The 27983-nt window shown below is 34.7% G+C and overlaps 1 protein-coding gene across 2 annotated transcripts; it reads right to left on the bottom strand.

Moving 5' to 3' along the window:
* Positions 1-218: 218 nt before the first annotated feature.
* On the bottom strand, positions 219-27845 carry TBC1D7 (TBC1 domain family member 7). 2 transcript variants are annotated; one of them, XM_051970666.1, is made up of 9 exons: positions 27738-27845; positions 26306-26376; positions 24800-24917; positions 20897-20977; positions 18247-18434; positions 11895-12032; positions 7309-7454; positions 2451-2580; positions 219-485 (listed from the first exon to the last, which is right to left on the bottom strand). In XM_051970666.1, exons 3-9 carry the CDS (start codon positions 24909-24911, stop codon positions 399-401), a joined length of 882 nt encoding a protein of 293 aa, XP_051826626.1. In that variant the 5' UTR covers positions 24912-24917; positions 26306-26376; positions 27738-27845; the 3' UTR covers positions 219-398. The 2 variants fall into 2 exon arrangements, with proteins under 2 accessions (XP_051826626.1, XP_051826628.1); XM_051970668.1 differs by lacking the exon at positions 26306-26376 and having other exon boundaries at positions 27738-27835.
* Between the last annotated feature and the right edge of the window lie 138 nt (positions 27846-27983).

The raw sequence follows: 27983 nt of genomic DNA, 5'->3' as shown, positions 1-27983 counted from the left end.
TGATGGGGCTACGTTCCCCACCAGCCTTTAAAAAATACCCCTTCAACAATGAGCTTTGTCAGTTTGCCCATAGTGAAAGGTAAGCTCCACAAGGGCAGGAACATATCTTTATTCCCAGTAGCTAACACAGTGCAGCTGCAAATCCTGGGCACAGAAAATTGAATTTGTTTCTGAGTTTCCCAAAAGTATTCTGATCCATATTACAGAAATAACAGATGTTTTAGTTAAATAGTTTTATTGAAAAAATATTTACATTTCAACATTAGACCATAAAAAAAAATGAAAACAAATCCCAAAGCATTTTTAGTCAGTTCAGGAGATTGTTTGCAGTGAACTGTAGTCACCTCTGAAAAGCCCATGTTCAGTCAGTATACCATGTCTATGTTTAAAAGAAGGGCTCACATGGAATGCACTGGAGTACCACAGTGTTTATGCCATAAATCAATGGCTTTGCTCACAATTGCATCTGAACTATCTTGAGGGATCTGTGAAAAAATAGAAAGAAAAAAAAAAACATCTTGTGAAATCCGTACTTTTGCAACAGATAGAGCATTGGACCTGGAGTTAGGAAAAACTCATCTTACTGAATTCAAATCCAGCCTCAGACACTTACAAGCTGTGTGACCCTAGACAGTCACTTAACTCTATTTGCCTTAGTTTCCTCATCTGTAAAATGAGTTGAAGAAGAAAATGGTAAACCATTCCAGGATATCTGCCAAGAAAATCCCAAATGGGGTCATAAAGAGTCAGTCTCACCTGAAAAACTACTGAACAACAAATCACACTGTTAAATTGTATTAGGACTCTAGTGCACTAAAACCCCTAAGTTTTTTTCAGATAAACTGTTATCTAAAAATACCTTCTGGATCCTCATAAAGCTATTTTTGTTTTTGTTTTTAGAACAATAGAATTTTTTTAAAATTTTATTTTACCTAATAGTATTTTATGAAACTTTTTTAAACTAGCAAAGAAGTTTGCATTTATATTAATATATCAAGCATCTGTGATCCCATCTAAGTGGAGAGGAACTGAATCATCAAAGCAAAGGCATTGTTTATTGAAAAGTGACTTGCTCGTGGTTGCACAACTAATAAATACTGGAAGCAGGACTGGGTACCATCATCTGAATGACCGCAAGTTTAGCACTCCATTCATCTTCCACTCTAATGGTCCACATTTGGCATTTATCTTTTATTTCATTTCATCTTATTAGATTCATTCCAATGTTTCAGCTTGTCAAGACCATATTGGATCTCACTCTGTCATTTATTTAACACATTAGCTATCTCTTCCATTTTTGGGACTCTGCAAATTTGATTAAAAAATGTGATGCATGCCTTTTTCTAATAATTGATATGAACATTAATTGTACAAGGAAATGATGAGGGCCTTGAGACAATACACTCATAATTCTTTGTGAAACCAATAGTGACCTATTAAGCTACTTTGGGACTAGTCATTCAACTAGTTTCAAATCCACCTAATTACAGTAGCATCTAGCCCTCAATTTCCTTAACAAGATTTTGCAATATCCTATAAGTTCTCATAACTGAATATGCAAAATTGTTACTAATTATCAATAAATGTTTGATTTGTATATGTTATATACCTAGATACTAGAGGTCGTGTAAAAATTTCTCAAGAGAAAAGGACTAACAAATGGAAAAAGTTTTAAAAGCCCTGATCAAGCCCATCTCTTGTCATTTTATTCACAAGAACAGCACGAGAAATTTTGTCATTTGCTTTGCTCCCTTAACTACATACTTTATCATCCAATAAATACTATAATTTATTATTGGGAATAATAGTTTGTATACTGAGAAAATCTAGTTAAGTAGAGAATCTACTTTGTTTTGTTGGTCAAAATAAAACAAATGCTTCTATAAAAACCAAAGGACTAGACCAGAATATCTCTAAGGCTCTTTCTAGTTCTCTGTCTTTTGTCATCCATTGTTTTTGTCTCTTTAGTGATTCCATGAACCATAGTATGTCAATACTGTCCAAGGCAATTTTTTGGCAAAGATACTAGAATGGTCTGTCATTTCTTTCTCCAGTGAATTAAGGCAAATAGAGGTTAAATGCCACATAACTAATGACTGTCTGAGGCCAATTTTTTTAAGTTTAAAAAGCCTTGATCAAGCCCATCTCTTATCATTTTATTCACAAGAACAGCCCAAGAAATTTTGTCATTTGCTTTACTTAAATCCAGATTAACAGTATCTGTAGTCTTCTCCTTAACTATATACTTTATCATCCAATAAATACTATAATTTATAGTATGTATTATAATTTGTTATAGTATAATAGTATTATAGCATAATAGTCTTTTTTGAATTTAAGCCCACTTCTCTGTTCTCTAAGCCACCCAGATGCCTCCAGTTCTCTATCCCTGCTCCTAAAATTCTATGAAAGAGTTGCTGAATGAGCAAATGAAGGTAAAGTATACTTACATTTTCCAAAAACTTTGTGATTTTTTCAGAGTTGTTCAATGCCATTACTTTTATTTTAAAAGTTAATAAAATTTCCACAGCAACAAAAACTAAGATCTTGCAGGAACCACTTATAACTTTGTCCCAAATTCTACAAAAATAAAAATATTCAATGAAGTGATAATGCTGAATTTTAAATTATTAAAATTTCTTCAAAATCCAAAATAAAGTTATTCTTTATTTCCACTATTAATCTTGTCAGAGAATCATTTATAAATGGACATTCATTGGGGCAGCTAGGTGGCATAGTGGATAGAGCACCAGCTTTGAAGTCAGGAGGACCTGAGTTCAAATAAGACCTCAGATACTTAACACTTCCTAGCTGTGTGACTTTGGACAAGTCACTAAACCCCAATTGCCTCAGCAAAACAAATAAACAAATAAATAAATAAATGGACATTCATGAAGTATTTCAAGTTCAACTGAATTTATCTTAGATATGATTAGAAATAAGAAGAAAAGGAAAATACATTTACATACCAGCCTATAATAAATCTATTAAAATTCTTACCTCTAACGTTCCCCTTTGAAATTAGAGATTTACCTTCCCTCATTTCTTTGCAAAACTGGAGGATTACAGGGGTTATGCACTGTATATGTCAGAATTTTTTTCCATATCTTGGTTAATTTTACAAAACAAGTTTTCCCCCTCTTTTTTGTTCTTTGTTTTAAGGATGGTTCTTTGTAACAGAGAAGGAAAAGGGATATATGGAGAAATTTAAGTGATGTAAAAATAAAAAGCAAAAAAAATTATTTTTAAAAATATAATTAATGAAAATCAAAAGAAACTGATACTTAAATTAATGCTATAAAAAGCAATAAAGAAGTCATAATCTTTGACTCAGTGATTCCATTGCTAAAGAGGTTAATGATAGAAAGTTCTCATATGCATAAAAATATCCATAACAACTCTTTCTGCAGGACAAAGAACTAGGAGCAAAGTAGATGTTCATTTGGGGAATGGTATATGAACATAATGGAATACTACTGAAACACAAGAAATGTAGACTACAAAGAATACAGAGAAGCATAGGAAGGCTTATATGAACTGATATATAGTGAATTAAGCTGAACCAACAAAATTATACATGTCTACCATAAGGTAAATCGGAAAAAGTACAAAACTAAACTATATACTTATAATGACTCATCCTGGCCTTGGAGAAGAGTTTAGAAAACATACTTCCCTCCTTTCTTTGTAGAAATGGGAGATAACAGATGGGAAGCACTACATACATCTTCCAATGTTGTTGATGAGCAGGTTAATTTTGTTGAACTGATTTTCAGAAAATCTTTCTTTTCTGATTCTTTGCTACAAAAGATGGATCATTGGGTATGGCAAAGGATGTATTCAGACACAAAAATATTGTAAAAATAAAGGATACAAATAAAAATTATATTTATAGTTCAATACATGGGGATTGACTAGTATGGTGTTTGGAAGTGCAGCCTCAAGTTCAATTCATTTTCTTTACAAACCTGCTCATAGTGATACTGCAATGAAGTCATATATTTCTGGATCCATTCTTAGAACTGAGCTCCATGATATTTATAAGAAAAACTGCTCTTCTATTTAAGTCCTCAGTGTTGTGAGTTTTATAATTTCTTGTTGAGTTATTTCAGTCATGTCCAACTCTTCATGACCTCATTTGAGATTTTCTTGGCAGAAATACTGGAATGGTTTCCATTTCCTTCTTCAGTTCTTTTAATAGATAAGGAAACTGAGTAACAGGGTTAAGATACTTGCATAGGGTCACCCCAACTGTAAGTATCTGAAGTCAAATTTGAACTCAGGAAGAAATACTGGAATGGTTTCCATTTCCTTTTTCTGCTCTTTTAATTGACAAGGAAACTGAGTAACAGGGTTAAGTTACTTATATAGGGTTACCCAGATAAGTGTCTGAGGTCAGATTTGAACTCAAGAAAATGAGTCTTGCTGACTTCAGGACCAGCACTTTATCCTATTTTGCCATCTAGCTGCTCCTTTATGATCTGAGGACCCTCAAATAAGAAACCGTAATAAATCGTGCTATGCTATACTATCTTAATTGGAAGGAGAAATAGCATTGTTTACAAACAATGATGCTTCTAAATAATTTTTTTTTCCTTAGGAGAAAATTCATACTGTATTTAAGGAGCAGGAACATGTAGTTTATCTTCTTTTCATTCATTCATTCTTTTATTCATTTAATAAACATTTACTAAGTGCCTATTTTGTTCAATACACTGTGCCAGGTAATGAGGAAAATAAAATGACAAATAAGAAACAATCCTTTGAGGTGCCTGTTCAATCAAGCAATGAATTATTTATTAAGCTCTTACTATATATCTGGCATATAGGAGATTGGGACTACATATATAATGAATGATTATTATTGCTAATAATAATTAATAATAGGAATGGTTATATTTCTATTTTATTTATTATTTTATTAATATCTATACTGATATTAAATATAGTAAAAACTACTATTTATATAGTGCTTAAAAGTTTGCACAGTGCTTCATAGATATTAATTTCCTCTGATGCTCACAACAATCCTAAGCAGTAGCTGCTGTCATTATAATCCCCTTCTTACACATGAAGAAAAATGAAAGGGGTGAGCCGCTCACTGTTACAAAATTAGTTAGGGTCTGATGTAGGATTTGAATAGAGGGCTTTCTTCATATCAGTCACCCGAGCTCTATCAACAGCACCACCTAGCGACTTCCAAATGAAACAATTTTTATTCTCACTGGGTTTACATTGTAACAGGGGAAATAACAGGCACTTAATAAATAGTTACAGAATAAATACCAATAAATAAGTAGTTAAATAAAAGATAGTTGAAGAGAGAGGGCAGTAGTAGCTAGGGGGAAACCAGGGAAGGCTTCCTGTAGGAGATGGTGTTTAGCTGTGGCTTATAGTGAGAAACTAGGTAGCATGTACTTGGAATCAGGAATTTTTGAGCTCAAATTTGGTCTGGCACTTCCCAACTGTGTAACCCTAGATAAGTCATTAAACTCCCTGTTCGTAAGTGAGTTTCTTCATTTGTAAAGTGGGATCATAACACCTACCTCCTAGGATATTTGTTTTTAATCTTTTTTTTTTTTTTTTGGTAAGGCAGGTGGGGTTAAATGACTTGCTCAGGATAACACAGCTAGGAAATGTTAAGTATCTGAAATGAGATTTGAACTCAGGTCCTCCTGACTCCAGGATCAGTGCTCTAGCCACTGTATCACCTCGCTACCCCATAAATGACATATTTGTAAATCATTAAAGGTCTCATGCAAATTCTGGCTGTTATTATCATTACCAGCATCATCATCATCAAGGGATTTTATGAGGTAGAGGTGTGGAGACTGAATTCCAGGCATAGTCAATCAGCAAAAGCAAAGAGATGAGAAAAGGAATAATATAAGAAACAAAAATAATATAAGAAGCAAAGAGAAAGCTGTTTGAGCTGGTTCTCAAGAGTGTGAATTAGGGAGCAATGTCCAATGAAGCTGGAAAAGTAGGTTGTGGCAAGGTTGTGAAGAGCTTTAAAAACACTAAATAGAAGTGATTGTATTTGATCCTAAAGGAAAAATAAAACCATTTATTAAGTAAGAAAATACATGGTCTGTATTTAAAATCAACATGTATTCCTCACTTTGTGTCAACTTCCATGTCCAAGCTGTTGCCAAGGTTTGTTGATTTCAACTTTTCTATCTCTCCAATATGGTCCTTCCCTCCTCTGACACAGCCATAACTGTGGCACAAGTTCTCATCATCTCATGCCTTGATTATTGCAATAGCCTCCTGCTGGGTCAGTTAGCCTTAAGTCTCTCTCTACTCCAAACCACTCTCCATTCAGCCATCAAAGTGATTTTTTTCTAAAACATGTCAGTCCCCTACTCAATAAACTCCAGAGTGCCTCCAAGATCAAATACAAAATGCTCTGACATTCAAAGTCTTTCGTAATCACACACACACACACACAGACACACACACCCCTTCCAATCTTCTTATACCTTCTTCCTCAGTGACACTGGTGTCCTAATTCTTTCACACACAAGACACTTCATCTCTCAGTTTGGGCTTTCTCTCTAGCTGTCCTCCATGCCTAGAATGCTCTCCCTCCTCAGCTTTGAGTTTGACCTCTATGTTTTCCTTTAAATCTAACTTAAAATCTTATCTTCTAAGGAAGACTTCCCCAAGCCCTCTTAATTCTCATGTCTCCCATACATTAATTATTTCCTATATATCCTCTCTTCTCTCTCTCTCTCTCTCTGTGTGTATTCCAGTGCCTCTTCTGCCAATTTTTTTCTTATCTAACATGTAAATAGCTTACTTCCCATACATTTATCTGCATGTTGTTTCCCCTATTAGATTAAAAGCTCCTTGAGGACAGGAACCATTTTTTTTCCCTTTTTGTATCTTCAGTGCTTAGCACAATGCCTGACACATAGTAAGCGTTTATTAAATGATAGATGTTTATCGACTGACTGGAGTAGAAAGAGACTTGAGACAGGAGAACAATTAATAGGACTTGTTTGCAACTGTCCAGTGTCAGATGAGAATCTGAGCTAAAGTGGTCATTGTGTGAGTAGAAAGAAAGCGTCATATAAGAGAAACGTCATGGAGACAGAAGATTTGATAACTAGAAGAATGAGGAATTGAGAACAATGATGTTTATGAAGAGAATGGAAGAAGCTTTTGTCAGAGAAATCCAGAAGTGGGAAGGGCTTAAAAGGAAAAACAATGAGTTCTGTTTTGGACATGTTAAGTTTGACATGCCTAATACAAGCAATGTTGATCAACAACAGAGTCTTTACAATCTTCCAAAGAAATACTTGCCTCTGTAAACTGGATTCAGGTAAACAACCGGCAAAGCACTTCTGGAACCAGAGATCATAAGGCAGTTTGGTTATCGCAGAACACATCTTCATGTGATTCAGGAGACGGCTATCTTCAAGATTCAAGTACTGTTCAAAAACCTTTGGCTAAAGGAAACAGAAAGAGAAAGGATATAAATTCAATGATGTAAATTATATCAGCTGATGTATAGGACATGCTGAAAATCTTCTAAATGTTAAATAAAAACAAGTGCTATAAATAGCTAAAACCTTAATGTTATTCACACTTAACCTGGGCAGACATAGTCCCCCAAGCAAAAATCTATCAATTGGACTAAACTGATTTAGCAGTCCTTTTTTAAATTTCTGAGACTCAAAACTAGGGAAAGATATAAACAGTACAGAAGAGGAAACAAGAGAGAAAAAGATAAGAAGTGAGACATGAGAAGGGAGGTCTAGAAAAATTGGAAAAGAACAGAGAAACAATGTGGTAGACAGAATCCTTTTTTAGCCTCAGCAGCATCATCTATAGGGTGAGATGGTTGGAATAGGTGACCTGTGAGGTCTTTTTTGGCTCTAAACCTATCATTCTAAAATTCTACTGGATAAAGACTTAGAATCACTGGTGACCATGTCTTTGTCCCAGTTTAGACAGCAACTAGCTATGTGACTTTGGATTAATCACTTAATCTCTCAGATCTTTAAATTTCCAATCTACACTAAATTATGTGATTATGGATAAGTCATCTGATCCTCTGAGATTCAGTTTCTGCACTGAAAAATGGGGCTAGATTTTTGACCTTATAAATTTTGTCCTCATATATCATGACAAAAAAGTTTTTAAATTTGTAGAGTACTTTGTAGGACTTTAAATGCTCTATAATTCTATGATCCCAATTTGTATCTTTTTTATTTTTTTTTTTTAGGTTACACATGTACATTCATTTTTTACATATTTCCATATGAGTCATGTTGGGAGAAAAAATCAGAACAAAAAGGAAAAAAATCATGAGAAAAAAAAAAAAACAGAAGAAAAAAGGTGAAAATAGTATGCATTGGTCCACATTCCATTTCCATAGTTTTCTCTTTGGATACAGATGGCATTTTCCATCCAAAGTTTACTGGGATTGCTTTGGATCACTGAATTGCTGAGAAGAGTTATTCTTACATGTAGACCAAAGCATCTAAATCTATCATAGCTGACCATCACACAATTTTGTTGTTGCTGTGTATGGTGTTTTCCTGGTTCTACTTGCTTCGCTTAGCACCTGATTTGTATTTCTTAATTATAATTAGCACAAAGAAAACCACCAAAAATTAGCAGACCTCAGCAAGACATAGAGAAGAGAAATTTTAAAATGTTACAGATTTAAGAATAATTTAAAATGCATTTTTTAAAATGACAAATTAGCACCTTGAAAACAGTGAAATTTACACATTTTAGTATTCTAGTTTGGCCAATAAATAGAGAGTTCTTCCCAAAATTATATTTACTATGGTCTCAATAATATCTCCCATGCTTTCAAAGATTTCCTGAGTTTGGGCATAAGCTGCTGTGACTTCCAATAGGGTTAGCTTTAGTCGACAGTTTCCTGAACTGCCGCAAGCAAAAATTCATCACCAACTTCTAGTGATGAGCACAGCCTTTGAGAACTAAAGGTCAAATCCACATCACTTTGAAGCAATAGAGTATAATTTTAGCATAGGTTTTCAATGTCATATATTTGCAGTTTCAGGAAGAAGAAATGAGAGGAATTTAAGAAATTAATAATAACTTCTTCACAAAAATGATCCTATTAAAGCCTTATAAACATTAATATGTAAATAATTAGATTAGGAATAGTAATAGAAATAATAATTAATAGTAGCCAGCATTTATATGGTGTTTTAAGATCTACAAAGAACTTTGCATATTTTAATATCTATTTGTCATGGCATATGAAAACAAAAATCTAGCCCCATTTTATCAATTAGGAAACAGTCTTCAAGGAAGAAAATGACTTAGTTATCATTACACAGCTACTAAGTATCAGAAGTAAAATTTGAACCCACAGTTTCTGCCTCAAGATCTCTATCCACTATGCCATCTCAATGGCTGGTTTGGGGGCAAAGGATCAGGAAGATGAGAAGACAGGAAATAGTTTGAATTGCATGGAGTCTAATTTAGGTTAACCTCTGACTTCTCTCTGGCTTATTTTACTACTTATCTTGAGCTATACATATTTGTGCACATGTTACATTCCCTAGCAGAATATAAACAGGACATGTTTCATCCATCTTTGTACTCTCCCTGCATATGTAGCACAGTACAATAAACAATGATGCTGACCTAATGTTTATTGACTATAACTAGGAAAAAAGTCAATAAACTCATTTACAAAAAGCTTTTTTATCATGAGAATTTTTCAGGACTTAGAATAACTATGGCAAAAGGGAGGCATAGCCATTTTATAGCCTGAGATAATATAACTCAAAGGTTCTTAACTCTTTTTTGTTTCATACACCCCTTTGGAAGTGGAGTAAAAATTGTGGACCCTTTCACAGAGCAATAAATATATAATGTATAAATGCAAAAATATAGAAATAAAATACATAGTTTTTCAAAGGAAACTAATTATATTGAAGCAAACATCGAAATATGGAGGAGAAATATTTAAGGATCATAAGTTAAGATCCCCTGGTTAGATTACCTATGAAATCATGTTGTGCCTTATAGCTTTTTTGCAATTTTGACAAAATCCTTGTATATATGGCAGTGAGTTTAATCTATGAGAGAACAAGATTTCAGTGAGCCTTCTAAAGAGGAGCAAAGGTGTTGGTGGGATCCAATGATTCAGAACACTGAAATATAGTTAGGGTGCACATCACCCTGGTATGTGCTGTCCTTATTCCGATGACAAAAAGTCCTTTTTCTATCCATAATCCTTTAGATTTTGGAAAAATCTTTGCTTTGTGATTGCAATTTTGTTTGGCAAGGCTTTAAAAACCTAAGAAGATAACTTAAGAAGTTAATGATAACTGTAAGAGGATGGGTAGGAAAAATCCATATTGTAAATTTTTTAAAAGTTCATACTGTTTAACTGTGAGAATTTTTAAATCAGTGATATTTAAAGAATTATAATTTCCAAGGGGAAATAAATTTAGGACAAAGACAAATCTCAGCACAATCACTGGTCAGCTTTTATTTATGCTTAGCAAAGGCTTTTCTAAAAACTTCATAACTATTTAGTTCTACCAATATTAGATTCCATTGGAAATTTGAAACCTGTGAAATGTCTTGAAGAAAAATGAAATTACCATGGATTATAAGTGTACTACCTTTCTGATAACATATTTTCCCCTGTTCTTCCTTTAAAAGTGCTGACTATACCATTATTTCAACTTCAAGAATCTGGGAAGCGTTGCACTGTCCAAAGTCACTGGAGTAACTAGAAAAAGTAGCTAAGGAAGCACAGGCAAATTCAGGAGATTATAATTGAGTTTAGAAGTAAGAATTCCATTATATAAGATCATACTTAATAAATACAATCAATAAATATCCTCAACCTTATTTGGTATCCTTATGTAACAGTGATCTTTATACATACATATATACACATATATACATATATGTCCTTATACAAAGCAATCATGTCATTTCTCAAAAGGTGTTAATAGGAAAAAAATGAAAAGAGTAAGAAACAAAGAAAAAAAAGGCATCATGGCATAGTGGAATGAGTAATGGCTCTTGAGGCAGAAGACTGGGTTCAAATATTGGCTCTACCTCTTATTAACGATATCACCCTGAGCAATTCACTTAACATATCTGCATCTCAGTTTCCTCAACTATAAAGCAAGAGGGTTAGTTTAGCAACAGAATGACTTGTTCTGTTAGTTTGGTAGTCTGATTCTTTATAACCCAATCTGAGGTCTTATTAGCGAGATTCTAGAGTAGTTTGCCCTTTTCTTCTCTAGCTCATTTTGCAGGTAAAGAATCTGGGACAAACAGGATGAAATGACTTACCCACAATCCCTTAAGTGACCTTAAGGTCGAGTGATTTGTCCAGAGTTACACAGCTAGTACATATCCGAGACCAGATTTGAATTTATGAAGGTGAATATCCCCAGTTCCAAGCCCAGTGCTCTCTCTATTGTGCCATCTGTCTGCTCTAGTGGAATGACTTAGAAAACCACAAATGGACATTATTTTGCATTTTTATTTATTTTGTTAAACATTTCCCAATTACATTTTAATCTAGTTCATCTGTACTTGGGAGTTTTTCAAGCCTCAATCAACCTGACTGAGATAATCTCAAAATACTTTCCAGCTCTAAATCCAAGATACAATGATATTATGAAAAGCAAAAGGAAAAGAATCATTCCTCATCCTGACCAATATAAAAGTAGCCACTTAGTTGTGTATCTAATATTAGACCCCTTCTATAGGCACTTGGACGTGAGCCACAAATAATAGTTATTGGGGGAAGCAACTCTCGCCAGCAATAGCCCTAAAGGATCATAAGAGCTCTAGGACACCTGTTAGCCTCAGTGTCTACGTCCTACCCCCTCCCCAAGACCAAAAAAAAAAAAAAAAAAATCACTTCTCACCAGCTGGGGTAAGGAATCCCGGAACTTGTTATTTAATTGATTCACAAAGCATCTGATAAGCCAATAACAATCAACATTATCTTCAACCATCTCTTCCATAGCCTTGGCAATGGCAAGAAACACTTCATCTTCTGGTTCCTAGAAGAAAAAGAACACATTAATTAAATGGGAAGGAGGGAAAGAATATATATATATTTTTTAATAAAACTGCATTTTCTTTAATTTAATTGATTGGGCCTCTCAAAATGTATGTAAACAGAATGCTTTTCCTTGGTGTTGAGTTTTTGATCTTCACTCTCTTCCCTGTGAAGGACTTTACTCACTATCTCTCACTCCTTCTCACACATTAACTTCTCATACTCTTAACAAGAAGGAGGCCATCTCTGCCATTGTACTAAAACAGTTCTTTCTAATGCAGTGAATGACTCTTTATTGCAAATTCTAAATGACTGTTTTCAGTCCTCATGTTCTTGATCTTATTGTAGCTAATGATGATAGCTAACATTTATATAATATCAACGATGTGCCAGGCATTCTGCTAAGCATTTACAAATATTGTCTCATTTGATCATCACAACAAATATGTGTGTGTGTACATGTATAAACATGCATGAATGTATACATATATGTGTGGATACATGACATGAAATGTGTACGCATTATGCAATGCGTATATTGTATGCATGTATATGAGATATGTACATATGTATATGCATATAATGCCTGTTTTGTATGTTTATTCACACAGCATGTGTGCACTTATATGCCATTTGCAAGTACATGTGTGTACATGTATGTATGTATGTCTTATTGTATACCTATATATATCTATGTGTACTGTGTATGTGTATGTATGTGCACAGCTACAATCCTACACATATGTGATTGAATGAGTATGTGCAATGTGCACATGTGTATATCCATGCATGTTATATGCACATGTGTAAATATTTTTATTGAGAGACAAAACAGCGAATTTATATTATTCAATTGCTTAAATCATATGATCTGTGAGAATTTTTAAATCAGTGATATTTAAAGAATTATAATTTCCAAGGGGAGAGAAAACATTTTCAGTATGTTTTTGTTACAGAAAATACACTTGAACAATGATAAAAAGAAACACTTAAAGCTAGAAAGCACTTGACCTCTTTGGAAATGAAATCATCCTTTCATGGCAAAAAATAGAAAACTAGCTTAAGAAAATAATATTATTAGGAGCAGCTAGATGGTGAAGTGGATAGAGTGCTGGCCCTGAAGTCAGGAGGACCTGAGTTCAAATCCATCCTTAGACACTTAATATTATCTAGCTATATGACCCTGGGCAAATCACTTAACTCCAATTGCCTTTAAAAAAAAAAAAAAGGAATATTATTATCCCATTTTACAGATAAGGAAGGTGAGACAAACAGTTAAGTGGTTTGCTCAGGGTCACATACCTAATAAGTGTCTGAGATGCATTTGAACTTAGACCCAGTGAGAGCATTCACTGCACCATCTGACTGCCTCAGTAGCAGCTGTCCAAATTACATTTGCTGCTGCTGACAGTACCGTCTGTTCCCTGAACATCTGTGGCACTATATACTGTTATGAGTCTCCTAACTCTTTGCTTACTCCTTTTCTGTCTCTTTTGCTGGCTCTTCATCTTCCTTTTGACCCATAAATATGAATGTTCTTTTAAGAAGATATCTTTGGTCTTCTGTTCAAAAGAAAAAAAAAAATTCATGGCCACTTTACTCATTTAGCTGAAAAATTTAAATCAATATATCCACCAATTAAAGAATTGTAAGAATAAATCATAGTATATTAATGTAAAGCAATTATATGCTGCCACAAAATTATATGTATAAAGAATATAAGAAAACATGGAAAAACTTGAGGAGCAACAAACCAAAAAAAAAAAAAAAAATCCACCATTAAAAAAATAAAGATAACAAAGCACAAAGAAATGACATTTGGGATGGAACTGAAGGCAAACAAGGTAACCTTCTTTCTGTCTGTTTGTTTGATCATAGAATTACAGAATTAGAACTGGATGAGGATTAAAAACATGTTTTCTGGGACAGCCAGATGGCACAGTGGATAAAACACCAGCCCTGGAGTCAGGAGGACTTGAGTTCAAATCCTGCCTCAGACACTTAACGCTTACTATCTGTGTGACCCTGGGCAAGTCACTTGACTCTAACTGACATGCAAAAAAAATAAAATAAAATGGTGTCTTCTGGAAAACTGACCCTGACAGGTAAGGATAAAGACTCGACCCCAAGGAAAGGTACAACCCCAAGAAAAGGCACAACTTGAGAAGCCCAAAAGGACTATGGTAGTTCAGTAGGGATGAGAGGTCAGTAAAGGCTGGGTGACTTGACCAATGTCACATCAAATAATAAATGAAGAGAGATGGGATTTGAACGTAGAGTATCTCACTCTTTAATCCAGAAGTCTTCCTATTGTTCCATACTTTCATTGACTATACTTCATTAAAATGCATATTTTAAATTATCAATAGTTAAATTAAAGGCAAATTTATATAATATTTATCTATGCATAATTAATCCCAATTGAGTTTGCCCACACATACCTTAATAAAAATTAAAAAAAAAAACTGTTACAAATATGTGTAAAATTCAGTAAAAATGGGGGAGGAGGGGTGGGAAGCATGTTATGATATTGTAGGAAATAGATAAGGTGAAGAACTTACAGGAATGTATGAATTCTTTTTCTGTATTTTATTATTTCTGTGTCTCCCCTATGACCTGTATAATATGTGCAGGCTCATATCTACTTGAGCCTTGGCCAGATAGAAACATATTTACTTAACCTGAGTTGATGACGTTTATTGGTATTTGACATTTATCGATATTTAGTCTATTAGCTGGACCACTGTCTGCTTGATTAAGCCTGAAGGCCTGACTTTCTGTTTCCTAGAAATCAGGAGATTTCAGGGAAACAGAAACCTTCCATTCTCCCCAAAAAGCAACAACCAATTAGATGCTTCCCCCTCCCCTTCTAAGTGCTCTCTTACTTGTGATGTAATTTCTTGTATAAAAGCTATGTATCTTTACTACTTCTTTAGCCCTCCTACCGCGAGCTTTCTCTTTCTTATCTCACGATGGGACGGCTCATCCTCCAGAGGTTTTCAATAAACAACTTTTCTGCTTTCTACTGAGTGATCTCTGAGTAGTCATTTTGGGTAAGGGTCTTCTACATCCCTCACAATATCAACATTTTCTTTCTCCCTTCCTGATTGGTATAGAAATGTTTCAAATTGGAGAACTTTGGTTGGAAGTTGATTGCAGTTTGGGTATGGTAATTGGCTGAACAGTGCTTGATATAGCTGGGTTTATAGTGATAAACTTTTTTCACATCAAGTTCAACATTACAAAGAAAACTAAGGAAGGGTGTAAGAAGAATTAGAAGTTATAGAAGTCTAAGACAGTCTTGTAAACACTCTAAGCATTTGGTAAACCTAATACAAGTTCTATAATAGGTATACCACAGATAAATCATCAGCAATTCATTTATGTTTCAGAGATCATCAGGATTCCTTTTTTCTTTGTATACAGTTTAATTATGTTTACCTGTATACATATTCTTTCCCCCAACAGAATGTAGGCTGCTTGAGGAGAAAGATATTCAGGGGCTTGTTGGGGTTTGTTTTTTTGTATCCCCAATACAGTGCCTGACACATATTGATGGTCAGTTGTTTTCAGTCATGTTCAACCTTTCATGATCCCTTTGGGACATAACTGGCAAAAATCTACAGTAGTTTGCCATTTCCTTCTTCTGTTAATTTTACAGATCAGGAAACTGAGGCAAACAGAGTTAAGTGATTGCCCATACTATTACGTATCTGAGGCCAGATTTGAACTCAGGGAAATGAATCTTCCTGACTCCTGGCCCAGTACTCTATCTATCAAGACACCTAGCAGATTCTAGCCAACCTATAAGACATTAAATAAGTGCTAGGAGCTATCTGAATTACAAAAAGGTTAAGTGACTTAATTTGCTAATAAGTATCAGTGGAGTCACCTGTCAGTTGTACCATGAATCTGAAGACAGGAAATGGGGAACTGAGACATTTATTAGCCATATGATCCCTTGCAACTCACCTAGCCTCTTATGCCTTAGCTTATTCATCTATTAAATGGGGGCAATGGACCAGATGGCTTCTAAAGTCCCCTCTAATCTATGATCTGATGAATTCAGGGATTCTTTTTTTGGTGGGGAGGCAAGAAATTGGGGTTAAGTGATTCATTCAGAGCCCACAGTTAGTAAGTGTTGTGTTTATCACTTCAGGGCAAGTGCTTCAGCCACTGACTACCCCAAATTCAGGTCTTTCTGATTCAAGGTTAGCGCTCCATTCACTATGCCAAAATGTCTCTGTTATCAATATTATAATCAATGAATATTATATACTATCATGAGAACAAATAACAATATTTTAAAACAAATATAAAATAAAATATTTATAAAATTTTATTTATAAAGTAAAATAGTTTAAGAATATTTTAAAGTTTTACTTCTAGGCATTAATAAAGTCTATTTTATGCTATCTTTAAATACAAACTTAAAGTGACTTTGATCTGATAGACCCTAGAACCAAGATTATACAGATCAAAAGAATGACCATTTCCAAATCTTTCAAAATGACGTTCAAAACATGATAGTAAATTCCTTAAGTAAATTTTAGCAAAAGACTTCCGAGAGGCAAGAAAAATACATGAAAATCTTTTGTTCTCAAATATTATCCCCTGCTGAAAATGTTTTGGAATCTTATCTGAGTTAAACAGTAATGCTTCAAAGTTAAAACCAAACTAAATATTATCTTCTTACTCTGGAAAATATTAAATCCTTTCATTCTTTCATCTGTAGGCCTCCTTTTAATATGTTTCTGAGTTGTATACAAATTTAGATGTGTATGGAAACGAGCAAAAAAACACAACTTTCCTAAATCCATAATAGCATACTCATAAGACAGTTTTCTACTTAAAACGGGGGGGAGGGGATACCTTGTTTCTGACGGTATTCGATGTGTAAAAGTGGAGTGCTTTATGCTGGAGGTCCATAGGACCATTTAAGTAAAAAAGAATTTTAAGTAGAGATAGACCAAAAACTTTAACAGGTCTACCTACGACTAAGTATGTACTACTTGAACCAAGAGAACATTGTACACAGCAACAAAATTATATAATGATCAATTTTGATGGACATGGCTTTTTTAAACAATGAGGTGATTCAGGCCAATTCCAATGGTCTTGTGAGGAAGAAAGCCATTTGCACCCAGAGAGAGGAGTGTGGGGACTAAGTGCAAATCACAACATAATATTTTCCCTTTTTTTGTTGTTGTTGTTTGCTTGCATTTTATTTTCTTTTTGATCTGATTTTTCTTGTACAGCCTGATAATGGTGGAAATATGTATAGAAGAATTGCACATGTTTAATATATATTGAATTACTTGTCATCTACAGAAGGGGGTGGGGGGGAAAGAAGAGAGAAAAAATTTTGGAACACAAGGTTTTGCAAGGGTGAATGTTGAAAACTATGCATATAGTTTGAAAATAAAAAGCTTTTAAAAATATGTACTACTAATAAAAAATTAATCTTAAGAAGCTATAAAAGATATTAATTTCATTTTATTAATGCTAAGTAAAATTTAATGGAGATTGCTGAACATTCCTTTTTCCCTTGATGAAAATAATAAAGAATAAAGCTTTAATAAAAAAAAAGAAAAGAAAAAAACTATTATTAAACATATATATATATGATTTTTTTCCCTTCTTCTCACAGATTAGATAGCATAATCACTGGGAGAGACTACTAAATGCAGTGATTTGACTATCAGTTGTAGTGCTCTCCAGAATCAATTTAATTTTTTTTTAACAACATATTTGCCATGTATATTTAACTTGTTTTTTTATTTATAAAGTAAATGATGCAGTGCTACTGCATAGATATATAGACTTGTAGCTACTGATAGTTGCAAACCTTTATTATTTTCATCAAGGGAAACAGGAATACTCAGCAATTTCCATTAAATTTCACTTAGCGTTAATAAAATGAAGTTGATACCTTTTGTATAGGTTCTTAAGATTAATTTTTTATGAGTAGTACATATTTTTAAAGCTTTTCATTTTCAAACATAAGCACAGATTTTTTTTTAACATTTACCCTTGCAAAATCTTGTGTTCCAAATTTTTTTTCTCCCTCTATTCCCCACCTCATTACTTTCCTTAGATGCCTAAAAAGCTTTCCTACTTAATGACTTTAATTTTGTGATGGCCTTAAGATGGGTCCTGGTTGCTTATAAATATTTAAAGGCAAAACCAAGTGTCAAAGCAAAGCAGTCACCAACCAGAGGAAAGGAAGGACTTCGAGGCAATTTTCCAGATTCTAGCTGATACATGCGCAGGTAGACGTCCACCTGAGGAGTAGAGTCACTGACAAAACGGATGACTTTCAGGGCATGCAGGACATCTGTGTACTGTTCCTTCCGGTACATCATGACCTGAGTATGGGATTCATGATGAGGAGGCAGGATTCCTAAGAAAGAGGAGAAAGCCAGAGCTAGAATCAGAAATCCAAATTCTTTTCAAAGGGGCTGCTAGGAGGAAAATCCCCTGAAAACAAAAACAAAAAAGGTTAGTTCTCTTTGTCGAAGAAATCCAGGAAGTTATCATATTCTTAAAGCACTGAGGCTTAAGTTAATAACATCATTGTTGATATAGTCTTAAAATTACATGATACCAAAAAGATTCCATGCAAGCTCCCTGAGGGCAGGAACTTAAGTTTTATCTCTCTTTGTATTCCCAGTGCTTAGCACAGTGCTTGGCTCATAGTTGGCACTTAACAAATGCCCATTGACTGATTGACATATTCATAGGATCATAGATTTATAGCTAGAAGAAGATATCTAGTCCAACCTCATTTCTGTGCCTTAGAAAAGGTATTTTGACAGCTGTATGGAAAATGAATTGGAAAGGAGACATTAAAGCCAATTCAATTGGGAATAACCTAGAGAAGCAGGAAAGAGTCTGAACTTTGGTAGTAGAAGGGCAGTAGAGAGAAGGAGAATACTTAGGTACAAGGTTTGTTATGGGAACAACAATAATACTTAGCTTCTGATTAGTTACTTTAGGATGGTCCATAGGTAATATAAAAATAAAAGCCATCAATAAATTAATCAAAAAATGTTTTTTCTTGTCTTAGAAGAGAGGTAGAGGCCTACTGGGAGCTATATGCTACGCTGTTATTTTGTCATTTATTGTTGAATAACTTTTTTTCCTAGTTACAACTGAAGGATCAATAATGAAGAGGACATATAAGGAAATGACTTTGTTGTAAAAAACAAAAACCAATAATAAAAGAAAAAAAGGAATGAAAGATAATATGGTGGGGGCAGCTAGGTGGCACAGTGGATAGAACACCAGTCCTGAAGTCAGGAGGACTTGAGTTCAAATCTGGTCTCCGACACTTAACATTTCCTGGCTGTGTGACCCTGGGCAAGAAGTCACTTAGCCCCAATTGCCTCAGCAAAATCCCCCCACACACACACAAAAAGAAAGATAATGCGATAAAGAGAAAATAAAATTGATTAGAGTACCCCAGGATCTAGGTTCTACTCCCAGTCTTGTCATCATTTGCCATATAATCCTTGGCAAGAAACATCCTCTCTTCAGTTTTCTTATTTGAGAAATTAGGATGCCTTCAAATTCCAAATTTGTGATTCTACTTTTGAACACTATGGGCAATAATGTTCTGAATGTTCATTTACCTAAACATAATCTTTATTTACCTTAGTCATCTACATTTTGTCAAGCTGTGATTAAATCAAAAGAATATTAAAATATTCTCTAAGTTTATCTTATTATAGATTTAAAAGCTTCATTTGAACACCAACATAACCCCAAGTTCCTTTAAGTCTCTAACTCAACTACCTTCATACAAACACCAAATATTATTTGTGTATAGATAGTAAGATTGTTATCTAAGTGTTGAGTCTTTACTGTCCCTTTTTTGCAGCTTAACCCAAATTAGAGGAATCTTCATAAAGAAGAAATGCCAGGGTCTTTGGACAAAAATTTTTCCTTTGAAGAATTAAGAGTCAGCCTGTCTGATACAGAGTGAGATGTTTCTCCATCTATGACTCAAAACACATAAAAAAAAAAAAGATGTTTCTATTCCAAAGTTCTTGTTTTATATACAGTTTCTACATATTCATATATTACACTTAGGAAGAGGCATTTCTTTGAGCCTTGTATCTTTTTATCAGTTTGAATTTAAGCTCTTCTTATTACTACCTGTACAATTTTGATTAACTTCTCTAGGTCTCAGTTCTGAACTTATGATAGAAAATGAGGATCCCATTCTTTCTAGTTTCTGATGAGAGTCTGGGCAAATTTGGTTTCATCCATCACTGAATCTATATGAGTAACCATAGTGAACTTAAATGAATTACCACTGGCCCAGAAATGTACTAGCACCAAAATTTCTGCTGTTATTCACAAAACTGTCCAACACCCAGAACTCCCAGGAAATTGAGTCTAGTAGTGATTCTTCTTTCAAAGGTCTGATAAAATTAAAACTGATTATTTCCCATCTTATTAATACTCTGTACCAGAAACCAAAAGATCACCACCCCAATCTTTGAATTCCTCCAAAATTTTCCAACATTGCCACCAATTATTTCATCTTCTTCATGGAACTCCAACTTCACCAAGTTACAGTTACCAAACACAAGATGAAGGGGTGGCTGTTCTACATATCCTAACAGTGGCAAAAAGTTCATATGTACCTCTAGGCTTTTGAGGAATTCTCTTAGGGCAATGAAAAGACTAGAGTAATTAAATGACAAAATGGATAGAAGGCAGGGCTGGAGTTAGGAAGACTTCCCATGCTTAAAGTGGATCATTGCCCATTCAAGTCCATTTTCAATCTGATAAGAAATCATCCTAGTGCCCAATATGTCCCAAGATTAAATCTCTTGCAGCTCTTTAAAGTCCTACCTAAAAGCACCTTCCACACGAAGCCTCGGTACATGGATGGGAGAGGGAATCTCTGACTAAATGTACAAAGCTTCTCAATGTCTAGAAGAGAAAAAAAACAAAAAATTAGAATGAGACTTATATGAAGTTACTAACAGAATTAAAGAAGAAAGGAGTTTTTCCTTTCTTTTTTAAAAAGATATATTGATTTATTTTTTTTATTTTTATTTTTATTTATTTTTTTTTAATTTTTATTTTTATATTGATTTGAAATTTAAATGCAGAAATAAGAAAAAATAAAATAGAAAAAGGAAGAAAGACAGGAAAAAAAAAAACAAAAAAACATTGTCAAGTGCCCAGCAGGACATCAGGAAGAATTCAAAATATGTAACAATAGATTTCCATTTCAAGACATATATAAAAATAGAAGACATTATACTTATAACTGTCATCTTTTCTTTGCTTTCTTGTAGGTTTTCTTTTATTCTCCTTTGTGTATTTTTTATTTTATTATTTTTCCCCTTTTCTCCCCCCACTTCCTCAAAGCAGACTACAGTTACACATGGATATATTTATGTACATATGTACACACACGTACATATTTATAAATATACTCCTGTACAGAGACACACATATACATATATATGCCCACAATACATAGATTTAGATATATAGACATATGTACATTTTATACACACACACATACACACACATATATATACAAATATCTCTAAAACAATATTGATTTGGCTGATATAATGTACATTTCTCTGTTGATTGAATATTTTTGAAGTATAGTTTTTTTGAACAACTAAAAATATAATAACTCATTTCCTTAGACAAAGAGTTATTATCTGGGTAGATATGGAATTTTTGGAAATAGGAATTTTTGTATTCAGGGCACATAATACAATGAATATCAGTCTGATTAGGTATACACTTTCAGGGAAGACACAAGTCCCAGGTTAACACAAGGCCACTGCTATGGAGATACTTTACCTCCACTCCCAGAAGAATTGGTCTATTTGGTAACTTCCTAGGTAAATTAATTATTCTGTATAATAAGTTGATAAGGTCAATTGTTTCTTCAAATCTGATATACAAGAAAATTGATTATTTGGGAGTAAACTGGAGTGGCAACCCTTACAGAAAGTCAAAGATCCCTTAAGTTCATTTCATTCATAATCTATGACATTTCCAAATGAGCCCTGTTGACTGATGCTCAGGTACTAGACCTTAAAAAACTATGAAAAAACTCAAAGAGCAAAATCTGGAGAAAAGACAAAGTTCCCAAGGATCAAGAAAGCAGAAGTATTCTCAAGAAGCTCTCCAGCAGAACAAAGGTATTCTCTTTCTCCTACCTTGTTTTCCTCCTAATCCATAAAAATACTCCCCAACAGCATAGTCAGTGATATAAAAAAGCCTTTCCCAACCTTCTTCCTCTTCCCTGACAATTGAACTGCTAGATGGTCTTGGAATCACCACTCAGCAATGAGAAGATAATGAACTTTCTGGGCCATAGATAGGCATCTTTCATAATTTGGGTTCTACAAGGGCTGACTTTTATTTGAGATTCTTCCCCCGTGGGCCCAACTGTTACACCCCTATCATACTAGCACCTTCCTCTCAATACCGGGTTTCTCCTCATCTCCTCCCAAAATTAAATCACAGACTTTGCCCCATCTCTTTATTTATAAAGTTTTTTTGCTTTGTTTTGTTTTGTTTTGTTTTTAATCAGTAGCCCTTTAAATGTCCTCTCATGGGCAAATTTCAAACTCTTGGGTAATTTCTCCAATTTGAGACAAAAGCCCCATTTGGCTACTCTAATCTAGCTCTGCGGCTAACGAAATCTAGGCGCGTCCATATGAGGCAATTCAAAGAGCACAGCAGTAGGTATTGAGAAAACCAAATTCTAATTTTCACTCTGGCCTACTGCTTACCTCTCTGGGCCTCTAAGCTCAGCTCTCTTGTTGCCCAAATAGAGATAATAATTTTTATTCTGTAAACTGCTCAGAGATTGCAAAAGATCAGAGATGCAAGAAAGCCTTTTGAAAATTTTAAAGCACTGAAAAAGTTAAAGGTTTAAGTAATGTTGTTTATCTAGGTCTATATTAGGGTCTATGAACTTGTTCCTTTAACATTTTTATAATAGCTATTTCATTACAATTGGTTTCCTTTGTAAGCCTACATATATAATATATCAATATATCAATAGGTCCAAAACACACACACACACACACACAGAGAAAAGGTTAAGAATCCATGATCTCTAGAAAAACCATATACATCATTGCTGTTTGGACAGAATCCGAAATATGTGATCCACTGAACTCATTTAGCATTTTCAGAGCACAAGTCATGTCAAGAGTTACTAAAAATACACATTGTTATTGAAAACTTCCATTATGTTATATATTTACTAATGATAGACCACATCTTCCAAGGAAAAAGAAGAGATCAAGAGATATAGAGAACTGATATAGTGAGCACCTAGAGTAAATAAATGCTTATAAAAATGTTCAGCAAAAGGTTTGGCAATTGTCAATGCTTTAAATTATCCATGCATATAACTTGTAAGTAAAAAGCTATTAAAAAAAAAAAAAAGAAAGAAAGCAAGAAAGAAAAATGTTCAGCATCCCTGCAATTGTGTAGGGGCAGGTAGAAGGAAACTGGAGCTTTCTCTCTCACTAGATTGGAAGTACAATAGCCACTCATGGATGTGAGTCCATTGCTGTTCTGCATTGAAACTCTGACTTGCTCTGTTACCCCTCCTTAAGCAGCCTAGAGGGCCCCTGCTTTCAGTCAAATGCCATATTGTTACTAGGCTTCATACCAATCCGCCTTCATCTACTATAGATCAGAATTCCTAAGCTCCTAGATTCCACTAGCCTCAACTTCCCAACAGGGATTATAGTCCTATAGCACCATGCACAGTAACATAACTACATTAAATTGAAATACTTGAAGCTCTATCTCATACTCAAGCAATTAACAAAAATAAAAAGAAATGATAAAGCTCTATATTATGTGACTCTAAGGCAGGTAGGTGATGCAGTGGATAGAATGCTAGGCTTGGAGACAGGAAAATTCATCTTCATCTTCCTGAGTTCAAATCTGGGCTCAGACACTTGCTATCTGTGTGTCCCTGGACAAGTCATTTAACTCAGTTCCTCCTCTGTAAAATAAATGAGATGGAAATAGGAAGCCACTCTGGTGTCTCTGCCAAGAAAACCCCAAAACAGTGTCATGAAGAGTTGGATACAACTAAATTGACTCATCAATAGGTGTGATCCTGGTAGGGAAAATGAAAAATGCACACTTATTCATAGATAGATGTGAATGTACAAATTTACAGTCTTAGAGAAAAGGTAGTCAAATGCCAGAGAATTATTCTACCAGATTCGCAATATCGTATACGGGCAACACCCAAGCAAGAACCATAAAACTAGCCATATCTTTTAATACAGGAATCCTACTGCAAGTCTAGCCCAAGGGGGAATAAATGTAAAAATCAATTTTACAAAGATGTTTTCAGCGATACTGTATATATGGTTGGGGGGAGGGAATCGTTATTTTTGGTTTTGTGTGTGTGTGTGTGTGTGTGTGTGTGTGTGTGTGTGTGTGTGTGTTTGTGTGTGATTTCATCAATATGGGGAATTTCTGGCAAGGAAATGTCCTTTACTAATGCAGACTGGGAAATCATCTGAAACTTCTAACCCTAGGGCATTAAAGTACCACATAGTCTTTATGTATCAGAAATAATATTAAAAATAAAAGCTTGACCATTCAACTTTCCTTTCAAGATATAAACCTGTGGCTATCCTTCATTCAAAAACATATAAAGTGGCAATTATGGCAGATCTCTTTTAAGATTTTCATAGGATAGTTTGTCTTCATTTAGTTGAATTATCTTTTAAAACTCACCCAGAGGATCATCTTTGAGGAGTATTTCCAATGATTTCTTTTCTTCAACACCACGAAATCCAACTTTCTCATAATATACTGAACGAAAGTTTCTCTGAGAGTCTTCAGCCATGTTTTACTGTGGAAAGAGAGCAGAGCACAGAAGCACTGGAGAAGAGTCATATGAAATAAAGAGAATGAAAATTCTGTCATAACTAACTTCAACTTTTCAATCAAATTGAAATATGATAGCAATACATCTGCCCTTGTTTAAGAAATTTGTGAAAAGTTCCTTTCTTTTTCAAAATTACTAAATGTTATTTGCCATTTCTTTCTTCAGATCATTTTAGATGGGGAAACTGAGGCAAACAAATCATTTATCCAGGGTTTCACAACTAGTAAGCATCTAAGGCCAAATTTGAACTCAGAAAGATGAGTCCTCCTAATTCCAAGTCCAGTGGAATTCATTGTACCAACTAGCTGCCTCAAAGTCACACTGGCATTGAACTTTATCATTTCTACTTATTTGTATTAAATACATGAGTGTGAGATAGAACTTCAGGTATTTCCATTTTAATGTAATTATATTACTAGACATGCTGGTACAGGACTATAATCCCTATTACTGGAAAGTCGAACTAGTAGAAACTAGTGGATATTAAGAGCTCAGGAATTTTTATCTGTAATAGAGTGAAGGTCGATTGCATATTTCTGCTAAGACTAGTAACAATATGGCATTTGCCTGGAAGCAGAGGGCTCCTCCACTGCTTATGGAGGGGTACAGGTTGGAAACAGAGCAGGTCAGAGTTTCCAGACTGAACAACAATAAAATGAACAATAAGCCATGAGCGGCTGCCATACTTCCAAACTGGGAGAGATAGAAAGACTCAATTTCCTCCCACTATCTCACATAGATGTTCTTTCTTTGTACAAATACATTAATATCTCACTTAAGTGGAACTCAATTATCCAATAGCAGAACAGCCTCAAACCAGGAGGTAATCAAGGCCTCTTAATTGTAGTATATATTTGTTACATATTCATATATTTAACATAAACTCTAAATAATATGATATATGCTTATATTAATTTATATAGTATATGCATATCTATACATGTACATATATATAACATAGTCCAAATATATTGTCTCTCAATTACAAATCTGGCCCATATAAAGCCCTAGTGATAATAACACTGTTCTTATAATAATGATGATAATAACAATGTTCTTAAAAAGAAATTGGCAAAAGTGACAAAAAATGAAAAATGAAGAAGTGATGACAAAAAAAAGAAAAAAATCTTTATTTTAAAAGTCTAAAAGAATTTTCACAGTAAATGTACTTTTAAAATAATATTTTATAAATTTGTTCCGTGTATAATAAAAGATTTATATAAAGAAAAATAGCTTTTTCCCCCTTTCAAAGAGACACAAATTAAGGCAATATCAACAGGATAGTTCCTCTGAATTAAGTGAAAATCTATTTACTATTACTTTACTCATAGTTAACTGGTTTCCAAACTCACCAAAAATCAAAAGGAGATAGAAAGATTGCTTAAAGGCAAGTTCAATGTGAGCATCAAGCAATGACAGCTGGCTGGGAAGGAAGAGAGAAAAATTGTAAAAAGCTGATGAGAATTCAAAAAACTGAAAAAGGACTCTGAGGTCATAAAATAAAACAAGATCCTATATATGCCAATGCCCTTGGGGAATAATCATTCATCATTATGTCTCAACATAGCACAAACGGTAATTCTGCAATGTGGTATAGAAGACAGGGCAATGGATTTAGAATCAGCTCCTGAGTAACGCACTTAACTTCTTTTAGGCTCAGTTTCCTCATATGTACTGTATATCAAAGGTTTCTAAAGTCCTTTTCAGTGTTAATCTATGAATTACTAGAGTACATAAATGACATTCATAATGATTGTTGTTATAGATTCAGCGGTGTCAGACTCGTGACTCCATTTGAGATTTTCTTAGCAATACTGGAATGGTTTGCCATTTCCTAGTTCAGTTCATTTTTACAGATGAGGAAACTAAGGTAAACAGGGTTAAATGACTTGCCCAGAGTCATACAGCTACAAACTCTGAGAGTGGATTTGAACTCAGGTCTTCCTGACTCCATCTCTAGCTACTGCGCTAAGGTCCTTTAATGTTCTGTAGGATTAACATGCTTCCAGATTAACTAAAATGACAAAATCCCTTCTGAAAGAACACAGAGGATTTTCGCATGGAAAATCCATATGTGCAGCAATAAAATCAATCTTTTTCCGAGTCCCAAGCTTCCACAGGTAGGAGTAGAAAAGTGGACTTGGAGTTGGAGGACCCGATTTCAAATTCTCATTCTGCACTTATAATCGGTGTGAACAATCTTTGAGCAAGTCACTGAATCTCTCTGGGTCTGAGTTTCTTCTAATTCTAAAATCAGGGGGTTAGATTAAATGACCTTGAAGGTCCTTCCCACTTCCAAATTGGCAATCCAAAGAATTCTAAAACCCAAATACCCGCCCATTTTCTTGGAAGCCCCGCCCTCTCAAAGTATCACCTAATTTAGACAATTTAGAGATAAAATTAAGGAGGAAGCATCTTACGTTAACGGAGCATCTTGAAGACCTTCCCAAAATTTACCAAACTAATTCCCACTGCCTGAAGAACTCAGGCCACATGCAATCAGTCTAGGAAAACAACTAAACAATCACTCTAGGGACAGTGGCAGACCCAAAAGAGACTTCACTTAGTATCCGTCGCGATTATAAACCCAGAAGAAAGGGAGTGGAGGGGAAGAAAAGGAGGGCAATAAACAGGAAATGAAGGAGTGGGAGCAGATGCAGGGAAGCAGGTGAGAGAGGGCAGTCTTAAGACGCGCTCGGAATTCAGAGACTCCATCCTACACCTGGAAGAACAGAGGGACGGGATGCAGGCAAGGAGGAGAAAGCTCCCCAGGGGCTCAGTCACCTGCGGACGGCAGCGGCCCCGGGAAGCTGAGGAAGGCGAGGAGCAGGAGCAAGAGCAGCAGGACCAGCTGAGGGAAGTGACGGCAGCTCCGGGGGCTGGCCGGAGTGCGGGAGGCGGGCTGGGGGAAGGAGAGGACTGAGCCAGGTCCGCCCCTCTTCGCCCCGCCCAGCCACGATGGATAGATGGGTTGGGCTCTGGGAAGGACTGTAGCTGAATGCTTAAGATAGCTGAGGGTTGCGCCCTCCT

This window comes from Antechinus flavipes, chromosome 1 (assembly GCF_016432865.1).
Source record: "Antechinus flavipes isolate AdamAnt ecotype Samford, QLD, Australia chromosome 1, AdamAnt_v2, whole genome shotgun sequence".
NCBI lineage: Eukaryota > Metazoa > Chordata > Mammalia > Dasyuromorphia > Dasyuridae > Antechinus > Antechinus flavipes.
The sequence above is the reverse complement of the archived record's forward strand: the minus strand, read 5'-3'. Positions and strand labels throughout refer to the sequence as shown.

Excerpts from the sequence above, each read along its gene's own strand:
- TBC1D7 (XM_051970666.1), bottom strand. The coding sequence starts at position 24,911 with ATGGCTGAAGACTCTCAGAGAAACTTTCGTTCAGTATATTATGAGAAA. Across the intron at positions 2,581-7,308 it reads CCTGAATCCAGTTTACAGAG|AATTTGGGACAAAGTTATAA; the intron begins GCAAGTATTTCT and ends TTATTTTTGTAG. Across the intron at positions 486-2,450 it reads TCACAAAGTTTTTGGAAAAT|ATCCCTCAAGATAGTTCAGA; the intron begins GTAAGTATACTT and ends ATTTTTTCACAG.